This window comes from Pygocentrus nattereri, chromosome 1 (genome assembly GCF_015220715.1).
Source record: "Pygocentrus nattereri isolate fPygNat1 chromosome 1, fPygNat1.pri, whole genome shotgun sequence".
Taxonomy (NCBI): Eukaryota; Metazoa; Chordata; class Actinopteri; order Characiformes; family Serrasalmidae; genus Pygocentrus; species Pygocentrus nattereri.
The window spans coordinates 29,456,779-29,471,386 of NC_051211.1; the positions used below are offsets into that span (position 1 = coordinate 29,456,779).

The 14,608-nt window shown below is 37.2% G+C and overlaps 1 protein-coding gene across 2 annotated transcripts; it reads right to left on the reverse strand.

The window, feature by feature from the left end:
• Positions 1-3,123: 3,123 nt before the first annotated feature.
• usp18 (ubiquitin specific peptidase 18) lies at positions 3,124-14,082 on the reverse strand. Of its 2 annotated transcripts, none has more exons than XM_017724037.2 (11): positions 13,933-14,082; positions 12,016-12,096; positions 11,724-11,820; positions 11,169-11,308; positions 7,884-7,963; positions 7,453-7,587; positions 5,711-5,806; positions 5,422-5,580; positions 5,196-5,324; positions 5,037-5,071; positions 3,124-4,893 (listed from the first exon to the last, which is right to left on the reverse strand). In XM_017724037.2, exons 2-11 carry the CDS (start codon positions 12,065-12,067, stop codon positions 4,824-4,826), a joined length of 993 nt encoding a protein of 330 aa, XP_017579526.1. In that variant the 5' UTR covers positions 12,068-12,096; positions 13,933-14,082; the 3' UTR covers positions 3,124-4,823. The 2 variants fall into 2 exon arrangements, with proteins under 2 accessions (XP_017579526.1, XP_017579525.1); XM_017724036.2 differs by having other exon boundaries at positions 5,031-5,071.
• Between the last annotated feature and the right edge of the window lie 526 nt (positions 14,083-14,608).

Genomic DNA, 14,608 nt, shown 5'->3' on the forward strand with positions numbered 1-14,608 from the left:
GCTTATTACTATCTCAATTAATGCCTTGAGTTAAAATACAGCATAACATAATACTCCATAACTAAGGTCTGAATACGTAATGTTTTTTTAAACAGTTCTAAACAGCTTTATCCTGTGTTTCAGATAAGTTGGTAGAATGGCCCATACATCAATGAATGCTACACAAACATTCATCTAGAAGCTGGTACAAATTTGTGATCAAAGATTTAAAGGCTGTTAAAACAGGCTAAATATCATATTGATGAGCTTCCACAGCAAATACAAATATCTCTAATGCCCCTTCACACTACCAAGTCTGTATTACATCACTTACTGCCGACTAGAATGAGAAATATTACATCATACACTGATGGGTTCATAGTTGGCTGGTTATAAAGCTGCTTTAGCCATTGTGACTTTAGGTTAATGCCTTCGCTTTCATACAGACAGACCATGGACTTACAGAGGAGGTGTAAGCCATCTGCAAATCAAAAGGCAATTGATACACTCCAGACAAAGAATGGCCTACAACATTCAACATGTTGAAGTTCAGCTGCTATAAAAAGGGCTAAATTACTTGCATCAAAGGTGAAGTGTTGGAAGGATAATGCCTCGTACATGCAAAGAGTACATGAACTGAAGAAAGCGAGAGGAGCAAAGAGTACATGAACAGAAGAAAGTATTCTTAAAAGGTTCAGCTTTTATCAAGGAAAATGCCTAGGCAATGCCTAATGTCTAAGCTAATAAAGAACATGTTTGTGTGATGGTCCAAGAGTAGATTTTCACATTATGCTTTACTAATTGCCAGATGGAGTAAAGGTTTTTGAACTGTTGCATACTCATAAAACCTGAGAGATCTTCAGCATGAACCAGCAAAATAGAAAGGTTTTTAGACTTCTCAGGTGATGACTAGTTGATGTTTGCCAACTTCTTTTTATTATAATTACAAAAGAACCAATCACTGTTTACACAGAATTCTGTTGTCGATTTGCAAATCTTTGTTCTCTTCCACGGTTTGCTTCTATCTGTCTTCCAGTTAAGACAAGGTCATTGGTGTTCCAAAATTTAGTAAATACTAGTACTAATACTAGTTAAAAAAATTTTTAGTTGTAGTTATTTTAGTTGTTTACACCAACTACATCAATGTCAGGGAATGCATGAGCTTTTACCATGTGTATGTCCAGCGACACCTTGTGGTCATGACACTTTTACTGGAAATGAATAAAGCACATTCGAGAACTACTTTTGGTTTAACAGTTTCATCACTGTAACATTATCAAACAATACACTTTTTACAAAGAAAAACTAATAAGTAAATTAAGAGATAATTTACAGGAAGCAAACCACAAAGAATTATTAGCTTCACTCCTACTGCTTCAGTATAAATATTACTCTTGACTTTGAATTTCTGCTGTTTATTTCAGCTATCAATAAAGCTCTAAACATATTGGAACTAAAAAAAATAGCAGAATGTAAATTAAAATCTGAAACATCTATAACATTATATCAGCTAATATTATCAGCTACTGGAATTTTAACCACTTAAAATCTGTTGGGCCCTGCTGAAAATTCCTATAATTAAAAAATTGACATATTATTACATTTATTTTCTTTTGTAAAAAAGCACAGAGCTTTTAGCAACTCTAAATCGATAATGTGTTGTTTCACTTTGGTATACATACACTATATTTCCAAAAGTGTTGCTCGTTTGCCTTCACACGCATGTGAACTTGAGTGACATCCCATTCTTAATCCACAGGGTTTAATATGATGACGTCCCACCCTTTGCAGCTATAACAGCTTCAACTCTTCTGGGAATGCTTTCCACAAGGGTTAGGCGTGTGTTTATGGGAATTTCTGACCATTCTTCCAGAAGTCCATTTGTGAGGTCAGACAGTGACAGGGCCATTCCCAAACTGTTCCCACAAAGTTGGGAGCATAGAATTGTCCAAAATCTCTTGGTGCTGAAGCATTAAGAGTTCCTTTCACTGGAACTAAGGGGCCGAGCCCAACTTCTGAAAAACAACCCCACACCATAATCCACCTTCCACCAAACTTTACACTTGCAGTCAGACAAGTACCATTCTCCTGGCAACCACCAAACCCAGACTCATCCTTCGGAATGCCAGACGGAGAAGCATGATTAGCCACTCTCAGAGAACATATCTCCACTGCTCTAGAGTCAAGTGGCAGCGCTTTACACCACTGCATTCAACGCTTTGCATTGTGCTTGGATGCAGCTGCTCAGCCATAGAAACGCATTCCATGAAGCTCTCTACACGGTTCTTGAGCTAATCTGAAGGCCACATGAAGTTTGGAGGTCTGTAGCAATGACTCTGCAGAAAGTTGGCGACCTATGCTTATTATGCGCCTCAGCATCCACTGATGCTGGGCTGTCACTTTACATGGCCTACCACTTGGTACCACTGGCTGAGTTGCTGTCATTCCCAATCGCTTCCACTTTGTTATACCACCGTATGTGTGTGTGTGTGTGTGTGTGTGTGTGTATGTATATATATATATATATATATATATATATATATATATATATATATATATATATACACACAGTATATGCCACTGACTGTTGACTGTGGAAATTTCACCACTTGACTTTTTGCACACATGGCACTGAGCTCCTGAGAGCGACCCCATTCTTTCACTAGTGTTTGTAGAAGCAGTCTGCAGGCCTAGGTGCTTGCTTTTATACACCTGTGGCCATGGAAATGATTGGAACAGCTGAATTCAACGATTTTGATGGGTGAGTGAATACTTTTGGAATTATACTGTATGACCAAACACCCGTAGTCATCCATCAACATGGGGAAGAACATATAACAAACTGGGTTCTGAGGGTAACTTCGAAAAATGCATTCCATTATAGCTTACGATTTACCTGTTAAAATTTACTCATAAAGGATTATTATATTAAAGTAACATAATCTTATGTTACTTTTGGATTAATTTTATATCAAAGTCAAATAAGTAATAAAGAGAACATTAAGGCTATGTAATCATAGACATCTTGCTTTTGTTGAACATGTATAAATGTATGATGTATATGTATGTATGTATGTATAATTTTGTCATGGAAAAAAATTAGACTTAACCTAATAAAAACTAAAACAATTAAACACCAAAAAATAACAGAGAATATAATCTTTTATTAAAGATTAAAGCTTCACAAATGAAAGTGATAAGAGTTGCTTTTGGCTGCAACAACCTTTCTTCTAAAAGTGCCATGTCATCCTTGATTAGCCATTTCAGTTGATTTTACTTCATTAATATACCATTACATTAAAAAAATCATTTGCCTTAAGCTATTGCATTTAATTATACCATTATCTATATGTTAAAACACATTTGGCTATGCTATCACATCAATTAACATAACTCTGTTTACCAATTTTTCTTTAATCAAGAGAGTACAAAATCATGCAAAATAAATAGATTCTAACTTAACTGTGACTAAACCGGTTATTCATAATTGTGACTAAGCAAGGACGTGTACGTGAGATTGGTAAAAACAAAATTCTTCTGCATTCTTCTTCTCCTGGCATCAATGCCACTGCCGCCTCCTTAAAACTCATCAAAATCAAATATTTCAGCAAACAAATTTCTATATATGAATTGCCTTCTATTTTTCCCAAAAAAGACAATAAAGGAATGTCTTTTTTCTTTCTGTGTCACCTTTTACTGTTCACTTTGTGAATGTGCTAGAAGCTGATTTCTGGTTTCGTGTTAGCATGATATTTAAAAAGCAAGAGCTTTGATTAGCTAGTTAACAAACAGAAATCTTTTAAATGGTAACACTGAGAATCTGCGAGCTAAGGCTGCGTTTTCAGGTTCTTGTTCAAAATCTCCCTTGTGAGGTTGAGGCCGCATTAATATGATTCGATTTCCAGCATACGACATACTGATGTACCAAATAGCTTAGATTTCTGTTTGTTAGCCAGCTAATTGATGGCTTTGCAGCATGGCCACGCAATTTAAGATGAAGCAGAAAAAATCAAACAAGAAGCTGGCAAATAGTTTCAATAAGAAACTTAAGTCTCATATTGTTAACTGCTAACTTGTAACTCCAAAATGGTCTGAACATGAGCTGGATAAACATTATATTGGCATATGTTATCCCCCTGTTTGAGGGGGATTCAAATGCCCTACTGGCAACGAGAGAAAGACTTTTAGAGATCTTGATTAACGTTACTTAATGTTAATGTTAGCAAGCTAATTAGATTACAAAATTATGTTAGCTTGCACATTTTGCTACATTCTTATATTAGCTACATTGCCAAATAAACTGTCAAATGAAAATGATGACTGCTATTTAAAAATAAAGATTTACCGTCATATCATCCACACTGCCTCCAGTAAGTGTTGGGAAAGTCGGCTGAAAACCTGGTGCTGGATTGAGCCTAATTTACAAATGAGATGCCAACAAAATGCTTTGTACAAATTATTGTACTGGGTATCACTTCAACCCCAGAAAGAAATCAGAACCATTTTGAGTTGGTCTGAATATCTGGAACAGAATGTATAGAGTGATATTCTCCCTCTTGCATCCTAAACATTTGTAAAGCATTTGTAAACGAGTGCCATCTCTTGGTAGCTATAATGTTACTCCAGTCAAGCGATGCCGAGGTGTGAAGAGTGGGAGGGTCAGTTAATTTTACAGTTTATGAATATGCAATATAAGACAGACCAAATTCTGAGATTCTATATTTAAAAAAATCTCTTAAAAACATATTTTATAGTCACTTGTATTGGGACCTATCCAACACAGTGTCTTGCTATGTCCTTTCTTTCCTCAGCCTTGTACAAAAAGGTAGATGGTGATTAGAACTTCAGCTTGAAGACCCCTGTTCTGTCTCTGTGCCAACTGTCCTGTACAGCAGCATATATGCAGTATTATACCTGAAGTAAAAAGACAATCATAATAAACACATACAATTCAATTACAACATTTCTATCAAATACATGGGAATTAATTAAAATAGGCTGTTGTAAAAGGACATTAAAAATAGGTTTGATAGCAACATAAAACTACAAACCCTAACCCTCCATATGTTTGCTGAACCTCCTTCCAGCTGGCCTATAAGAGTGCAGAAAAAAATAATTTTTTAAACACATATGTTAAACTGTATATCTGTAGTAGTTACATACATAAATCATCATCGGATTCACAAGATTTAGCATTTGGGTACAAGTAGACTCACCGGATACACCTGGCTGTCATTGGTGAAATACCACATCTGGTCCTGCATGGAACGGATGTATGCTGTGTAATGACCGAAGGTGACCCCTGAATGCACTATAACAGCAAACAGGTTGTAACTTCTCACAAGCTGAGAACAGAAAAATAAACATAAACTCTATATTTATTTGTGTTCAGCATTTTGATTAGTGTGATAAATACAGCTGACACCTGTCAGTAAAACATACCATTTCCTGAGTTGATTTTTCTTCTTTTAAAATGTCAGCCATGTTGAAGGATTCAGGGAAAGTGACTTCACAAAACAGCTTCCTGGCAAAGCCAGAGCGACTTCTGAATCTTTTCAGATGGATACACAGGATGGATGGCAGTGAAACAATCTTAAACCCCTGTGTAAGAAATAAGGTTATGAGGGCTTTGTTTGCCTCTAATTGCATTCAGTTATATTCTGTGCTGTTTATTTCTCTGAACCATTTTTGTCAGATTTTTTATTTTAAGAGATTTCAAAACTCAAAGCACCTGAGCAGTTGGCTTCTTCTCCTCACACCTGTCACAGAAGAATTTTTCGCTGTTTTCTAACTTCTGGACTGCAAAGAAAGAACGAATACAGTCCTCCTGGGAAATAATGGAAATAATAATAATAATAATAATACTGTTAATAATCTGTCTGTAAGCTTGAATTTCATGTGCAGGGTGCAGAGCAGCTTTAAGTGAATAGTAAACGTTATAGCAAACATTTTCACCGACCTCCTTCTTAAGACTTAATAAAAGTACACAAAAAATGTTTGTTATGCTAACCTGAAGCTCACAATTATTTATGCTGGAAGTCTAATTTTTGTTTACTGTTTTCCCTTCTTTTTACTTTTATATACTGAAAAACCTCGTCTCAGTCCTGTCTCGATTACTCGATTACTATAAAGTCTAGGCCTTAACTTGAACTTGATGTGTCTAGGTCTTGGATTTAACTCGGATTCACCTCTAGTGGTCTTGGTTACACTATCATAAGAGAACTTTTGTGAAAACATAAACCTGACACTTCCCTGTGTTATGCGGAAGCTTATCAGAACTGGTGTGTCTATAGTCCCATAGGTCCCTCTTTCTCATTCAGAACCAGCACCCAACCAGTCTGGCTTTAAACCAGAGCACTCACTCAACTCGCTCCTGGCTGGTCTTCCTATGTAAGCCATCATGCATTTGGAACTGATCCAGAGTGCATCAGCATAGCTGGTCTTCAGTCTCCCTAAATTCACCCGATGTCAACGGTCAAAACTTGATCAGTACCTTTCAGTACAGTTTGGTTTGAAATGCCATCCTTCAGTAGGCATCAATGACAAGCATCAAGACTTTTCTCTGTCCTGGCACCCAGGTGGAACAAACTTCCACTGACTGTTTGAACAGCTAAGTCGCTTATTGTCTTCAAACACAAACTTAAGACTCGCCTCTTTTATAAAGCATTTAAGTGAGAACTAATTTCTCATTGAAATGCACTTTATTGCACTCATGCTGTGTTTAACTTTGTATCTTTATGTAACTTTCTTTCTAGGTATCAGCACTAGCTTTTGTTTCTGAAAGCATCTTAGAGGTCTTAAAGCAAGGAAAATTTCTTTGTCTGAAATGTGTTTGGGGGCCAGCCATCATTGTATATCACAAACATGTCACAAATTTTTAAACCTTTTGACTTATACTAATGAACATATGATAATATAGTATTGTTTAATACAAAAACCTTCACTTTTTAAGTACTTTTAGGTCACCAATAAGTACTGGTCCCAATGCTGGGAAAACACTGCATTACATAGCTAAAAAGTAGCCATTTGAATTTCACCTACATCCAAAAAGAAGTGCACTATTTGGTTGCAGAAACTAGCATTTCAAAACTTCCCTTTCTCACTATTTAGAGAATATGGAGCCGTTTGAGATTCAGCCTGAGTTTAATGTTACTTAAAGCAGATCTGAATTAAACACTGGTATTTGAAGCATATAGTTCTTTCCTTATCATGTGAGCAGTATTAACATCAAACATTAATCCATCAACAGCACAATCATTTTTTGTGATGTGGCACAGTAAAACAGAGTTCAGTTGTTTTGAGGTCAATGTGCATATATGGTGTATTTTAGACTTCAAATGGTTGCTCAGATTTCAGGACTGATCATTTTTTAATGCTGATCCTGACATGAATCCGTTAGCATGATATATGCATCTCTAAGTCTTCAGGTAATCCAATCTAAGTTATTTTGGTGAACAAAGTCCATTTCCTTACCAAGGTGTTCTTATCTTCAGACACATGTAGAGGGAGGCTTAGAAAGAAGGTGGAGACGCAGTGCACATATGCACATTCTAAACAATGTATCTGTCCTTCCATTGTGATCTTGTAAAGATTTTTGATCTCTGCAGCCTGAGTGCATAAAATATTTGAAAGTCCATCACATTCATCATGATAATCTACCAGTGATTTAACTGTGTATTTTAGTAGCAAGTTCTTATCATTAGTAAACTTTAAACTAAACAAATTACAGTATCATACACACTAAAAAAACAAAGGTGTTAAAATTGGTTCTTTAGAGTGATACAGCAGACGAACTTGTAAAGGTTAAAAAACCTCCCCAAAAAGTAACAGTTCTATACCAATTAAAGTTTTTTATAAACTATTTATAGACTTTTATAGACAGAACAGAACATTTTGTAACTCACCAGGCTCAGATCAGACATCTGCTGCTGAATGAGGTTGAGGATGGCATGGAACACTTCATCAGCGTCATGCTCAATGTACCCTGCACCACATAATGAATTCCATTCATTCAGAAATAACTTTTGCACAGGCCAAATTTTATTATTTTTCCTTATTAAATTCAGCAAATCCCCGCGACCCTGACGGAGAAGCGGCTTAGAAAATGGATGGATGGATGGAAATTCAGCAAATAAATATGCAAAACAAATGTGCAGAAGTGTGCACTTCTTTTCAATTAGAAAATCAACAAAACAGATGCCCAAACTTTTGCATATGACTATATTTCAAGTACTGGTTTCTTGGATAGACCTTACTTGAAATACCTTAAACTTGAAATTTGTCTGGAATTTTATTAATTTGAAAATATAACAACATGACATGGTGGTTGAATACAAAAGTTTGGGCACCACTGGCTAAATTACGTACTTAGGAGATTTTTTATTTGAAAAGAAAGTAAACACAATGTCTGCAGCAAACTATTTCAAACATTTTTCCCCAATGTTAATGCACAATTGGTTTATTTTATTTTACTTTTTATATTTAAAAAATTGAATAAAAATAGTAAATATGGTATGTACAATTGGAGACAGAAGAATGGATTCCAATAAATATCAGCAAAATGTGACAGTCAAGAAACTGAAGCTGAAAAGAGGCTGGCTTCTTCACCAAGACAATGATCCAAAATATATCTCAACATCTACCATGAACATCTTGAATAAACACAAACTGAAGCTTTTGGAACAGCCCTTACAGTTCCCTAATTGGAACATCAGTGAACATATGTGGGTAGATTTTAAATATGGTCTGAAAAAAAGTTTTCAAAAGCGTTTTTAAAAAAAAGTTTGCTGTAGATGTTGCTTACTTCTTTTCATTAAAAAAAAAACCATCACTGTGCAATTTGCCCAAAACAAGCCTTTGCATTACAACTGCATTAGCAATTGTATTTGAGATTACTAAACTTAATTTGAGGCAGAAGTGTGATGATTTAGGCATGCAGCTTGCATGAAGCTAACTGAGCTAGCTCCTATTACTTGTTAGCTACATTAGCCTCACAACTGCTGCGCTAAACCAAGGAATTAAAGTGCAGACATCAACTACATTTTGGGTGAAAGGGTAACTGTAAATTCAAACTGAGCTGAGAATTACCACGAAGTATTAGAACAGTGATCACCTACCTTCCTCTTGAAGATCTACTTTACTGCAGAGTTAGGTTCCAACCTGCATCTATGCTGCTGCCCCTCCTTACCTAACACATACACTATATTGCCAACAGTATTCACTCACCCATCCAAATCATTGAATTCAGGTGTTCCAATCACTTCCATGGCCACAGGTGTATAAAACCAAGCCCCTATGCATGCAGACTGCTTCTACAAACATCTGTGAAAGAATGGGTCGCTCTCAGGAGCTCAGTGAATTCCAGCATGGTACCATGATAGGACGCCACCTGTATAAGTCCAGTTGTAAAATTTCCTCACTACTAAATATTCCACAGTCAAAGGTCAGCTGCATCCAAGCCTTACATCACCAAGCGCAATGCAAAGCGTCAAATGCAGTGGTGTAAAGCACTGCCACTGAACTCTAGAGCAGTGGAGACGTGATCTCTGGAGTGACCAATCACGCTTCTCCATCTGGCAATATTGATGGATGAGTCAGGGTTTGGCAGTTGCCAGGAGAACGATACTTGTCTGACTGCATTGTACCAAGTGTAAAGTTTGGTGGAGGAGGATTACGGTGTGGGATTGTTTTTCAGAAGTTGGACTCGGTGTTCGAACCATTTGATCATGTTTTAGGTTCTAGGGTTCGACCTCAATACCAAAGCTGTGAAATTAGCCAGAAGCCCTCCATCCTTCTAAGAGCCCAGCCGGCTGGGGGGAAACTCAAATGACCACAGAGACAGTGTCTGTACTCAGAAAGCCTCTCCCCTTTATTAATCAGAATAGCAGAGTTTATATACACACAAGTGGCATGACCATCGCGCGATCATGCGACAAGACAACAGAGGGAGAGGAGCCTAAACGACAATGTTAGAACATTGCTAATCAGATATCATTGTCACCATGGGTTACAACTAACCATATGAATGCACGAGCATAAGCTGAGGCCTCTGTATGACGCAAGCCCTAAGGCCTTATGCGTACTATAGGCCTGAACCCCATAGGTCATGATATAGTCATGGACCCAGGATTGTACATTGATCAGTATGCGCTGACATTAGGATCTAACAGTCCCCCCTTTGATTCCAAAGGAATCATTGAGTCAGTGCATACAACAAAGTATAGATCAAGCAACATCAGTGTACATAGCAGGATCAGCTATGACAGCAAAGGAATAGTTAAGGCTACGATCTACGATTCGCATGATAAAAGAGTGTAAACAAGAAAGTAGACAAGAAACACAAATGAACAGAATGAAAACCACAACAATAATAGGTGTAATTAAAGACAAGTAAGGAGTTAAAAACCCAAACAAATCATACTCCTTAAGATGTAACATGACCCGCTAATAACCTTCATAGGAGAAATGAAGGGACTCGGTCCCTTAGTGCCAGTGAAAGGAACTCTTAAAGCTTCAGCAGACCAAGAGATTCTGGACAATTTCATGCTCCCAACTTTGTGGGAACAGTTTGGTGATGGCCCCTTCCTGTTCCAATATGACTGCGGACCAGTGAACAAATCAAAGTCCATAAAGACATGGATGAGTGATTTTGGTGTGGAAGAACTTGACTGGCCTGCACAAAGTCCTGACCTCAACCCGATAGAAGACCTTTGGGATGAATTAGAGCAGAGACTGTGAGCCAGGCCTTCTTGTCCAACATCAGTGTCTGACCTTGCACTGACAAATGCACTCCTGGAAGAATGGTCAGAAATTCCCATAAACACACTCCTAAACCTTGTGGAAAGCATTCCCAGAAGAGATGAAGCTGTTATAGCTGCAAAGGGTGGGCTGACATCATTTTAAACCCTAAGGATGGTGGGATGTCATTCAAGTTCATATGTGTGTGAAAGCAGACAAGTGAACAATTTTGGAAATACAGTGTATGCATGTGATCTAGCCAAAGACTTCTGAAGATGTTAACTAGCAGGAGCAGGTGAGGCACACTGTCGATGGAACTAGACTCCACAGGAAGGTAAATCTCCAGATCTCTTCTAGAAACTTAATTGTAAGCTTCAGTCTTCAGAATGCTAGTTGATCAGTTACTAATCAGATATAGAGTACTGGTGCTGGATTTGGGCCAGTATGCATACGGAGAATGTAGTTATAATGAAGACAGTCCAGGAAGTCACAATGAGGAGCAGGCTGCTGTGGGTCCCTCATGGCATGCAATGCTCTCTTTAGCTGCAGTGGAATGTTGTGGGGGCATTCAGATTCAGCAGATGGCTGCCATCTAAAACACAATAAAAGCCACTCTGAAAGCCAATGTCTGTTTACATTTGTATTGATAACTGTTTAGCATTCAATTTTAAGGTGGGGATGGGCAATATTTACTATCATGATAAATTACATGTCACAATAAGCTTTTCCGAGTACAACGTGAATATCGTCAGTACTTAAAGAACACTTAACAACTGTATGTTTCATCACAAAGAGAACCTAATTAGCTGGAGTGGGGCACATCAAAATGTTAAGTAAAAAACATTGTATTCATGTTTTTTTTAGTATTTTTTCAGTATTTGTAATGTGGCACTACTGGCTCTTTTTGTTATAATGTTATATTTTTGCTCACAAAGTAACTGATACTTTTCCCCCCCAAATCAATCAGGCATTGAAGCACAAAGAGGCCCAGATGAGCTATTACCTACCTGTTGAGCAAGTCAAACAACTCTGTAGTAGCTGAAAAGGACTGAAGCAGAGCATTTACACAACATGACAGGTTGTAGTTGAAAAGGCCCCTCACACCTGCAAGTTTGAGTGGTTTTGTGGGTTAATGATGCACTTTTAAATACCCATCTTTTAAAGATGCCTAGTCTCTATTTGTCATCAAGGAGCCTCATTAATGTAACTTGTTTGCTGAAAGCACTAAGCATTGAATCACTTCATTAAACTACTAAAAACTGTAAACATGTGCGAAAGCATTAAAAAGACATAACTTACCAGAGACTCTGCTTACATCCAAAGAGATAGATCTTCTCAAAGACATTCCCATTCAGTAATGAACAAGTGCAGTAAAAAGTACTAGGAGTTAATTTGAAGAAAAAAATAATTTGATGTTACCTAAATATAACAGTGAGTATAATATTTCATTGGTAGTTATACCTATATCCACAACTTGGCAATAGGACAATATCATTATTGTGATATATCCATCCATCCATCCATCCATTTTCTAAGCCACTTCTCTGTCAGGGTCGTGAGCGGGTGCTGGGGCCTATCCCAGCGGTCATTGGGCGGAAGGCAGGATACACCCTGGACAGGTCGCCAGTCCATCGCAGGGCAGACAGACAGACACAGTCACTCACACACTCACTACCCAGGGGCAATTTAGCATATCCAATTGGCCTGACTGCATGTCTTTGGACTGTGGGAGGAAACCGGAGAACCTGGAGGAAACCCACACAGACACGGGGAGAACATGCAAACTCCACACAGAGAGGACCCTGGTCACCCGGCCGGGGAATTATTGTGATATATTACTTCATAATATGTCACATGGATGGATGGATGGATGGATGGATGGATGGATGGATGGATGATCATTTGTGAATATCGTCAGCACTACAAACACTTCCCAATTCCCTGGTTCATTATAAAAGAGGTTATAATTAGTCCTGTTTAACTGGATTTAGCACAGCACATTATGTGAAATACCTGACACAAATAGTTTTATTCATACTTTTTGGTAGTTATTTTTTATTGTGGCACTTCTTTGTCTATTTCAACTTATTATATATCAGACAAAATAAATATTGTGGCATAATGTGTATCATTAAAACTTCTTGAAATATTGTGACATTACATTTTTACCATTTTGTCCACCTTTACATATGTAAGCAAAAAAAAAGAAATGTTTTAACATGTTACTCCTATTCCAATAATATTAAATACAAATTTTTAAAGTACAAACTGTGGCGCAACATGAAGAAAAACCTTAAGGGTGAATTCTAACAATTTGTTGGAATTCATATTTTTCAATCATTGAGATGTAAACAAAGGCTTTCAGATTGCTTTAGTGTGAAATGGTGCACTGTAGATAAACTAACCAGCTTGAATTTATTTACAGTAGTACTGCTAGCCAGTGCTCACAATGTCTAACCTATAGCCATAATATAAATCTTGGCTTTTTTTTAATCCAAAATCACCAGTGAACCTATATGTCATCCGGGTTGTTATATGTAATGTTTTTTTGTGAGTGGGTTCTATTTTGGATTACAACACCTGGCATGTACATTTCCGTCATGTGTATATTTAAAATGATGCTTTAGGCCAGGTCCCTCAAAACTACCGTCAAATAATGTCTTAGGCTGGTAATGGCTTCCAGTCATGTAGCTCTTAGAAACATTAAACGCTATAGACGTCTGGTTCCTATCACCAACGTTGTGACCAACTCTGACTTTATTAGTTTCTCTGGAAGTGAGTCCTTCACATCAAACCACTCTGAATCGTTTTGTTTACAACTTCAGGGTTAAATTTGGCAGATATTTGGAAAAACAGGTAGAATTTTCCTTTAAACTGCCAAAAAATAACTCACGAAACAAGCACAGTGATTAACAAAAGCACATAGCTTATGTCTAATAGGCCTATGACATTAGTTACGTTTCTGTACTGCAATATTTATAATAGATCAGTTTTGAAATTACTTCATACCTCTTCAGTAAGACTGAAATTGTAAACAACATGGGAATTGAATCTGCTCTTAAGACGAAAAACAGTTTAAGGTAAGGTGCCTCTTCATGTTGCTACAAATATGCCTCCACATTTAGCTGCAGCACTGTGATAAACGTGAAATGCTATTGCTAACACAATTGTTTAATTCGTGTAATGCGAAACGTTGATGCAGAACCAAAGACTGACCTTCCTGCTTCAGCCGTCGTCAAACATAAAAGTCCGAAAGTAGTCATCAAGAGATTCGCTTCATCCAAAACGAACGTTAACTCCGATAACAACACTGACCACTGAGGAAACAGTTTTGCTTTCGCTTTCATTTCGGCTGTTGGATTGTTTAAGAGCGAGCACATCGAGAAATCGTCAAGTGACTGTCTTTGTGTATACACTACTAAGGAGTAGTAGTACATATAAACTGGTTTATAATTCTAAACCAGTTGCTAGACTATGGGATACTGTACTACATGTAGTGTCACTTTTAAGTAACAAGACCTTTGTAAACTTATCATCTTACTCTAAGCCATCTTTAAATCATGGTTTGAGTCATCAGGCCTACTTGAAAAAATCTGGTACACAGAATTTAAAAACATGTTATTAAAGCGCTCAATAGCAAAGATTAACAAAGATAACTCTAGAATAACTGACTGGACAGACATTTTTGAAAGACTTTTAGCCATAACAAAAAGAAACACAACTATGGTATAAACTGAATCACAGTGATGTGGCGCAAGCTTGGATAAAATTGTTTGTGTTGATATGTTTAAAAATCTGCTCCACTGACTGTAATTTATTTGCTTTAAGTTGATTGTTTAGGTCATCATAACCTTTAAATCATCCTTGCCATATATTTTAGTTTTTAGACATA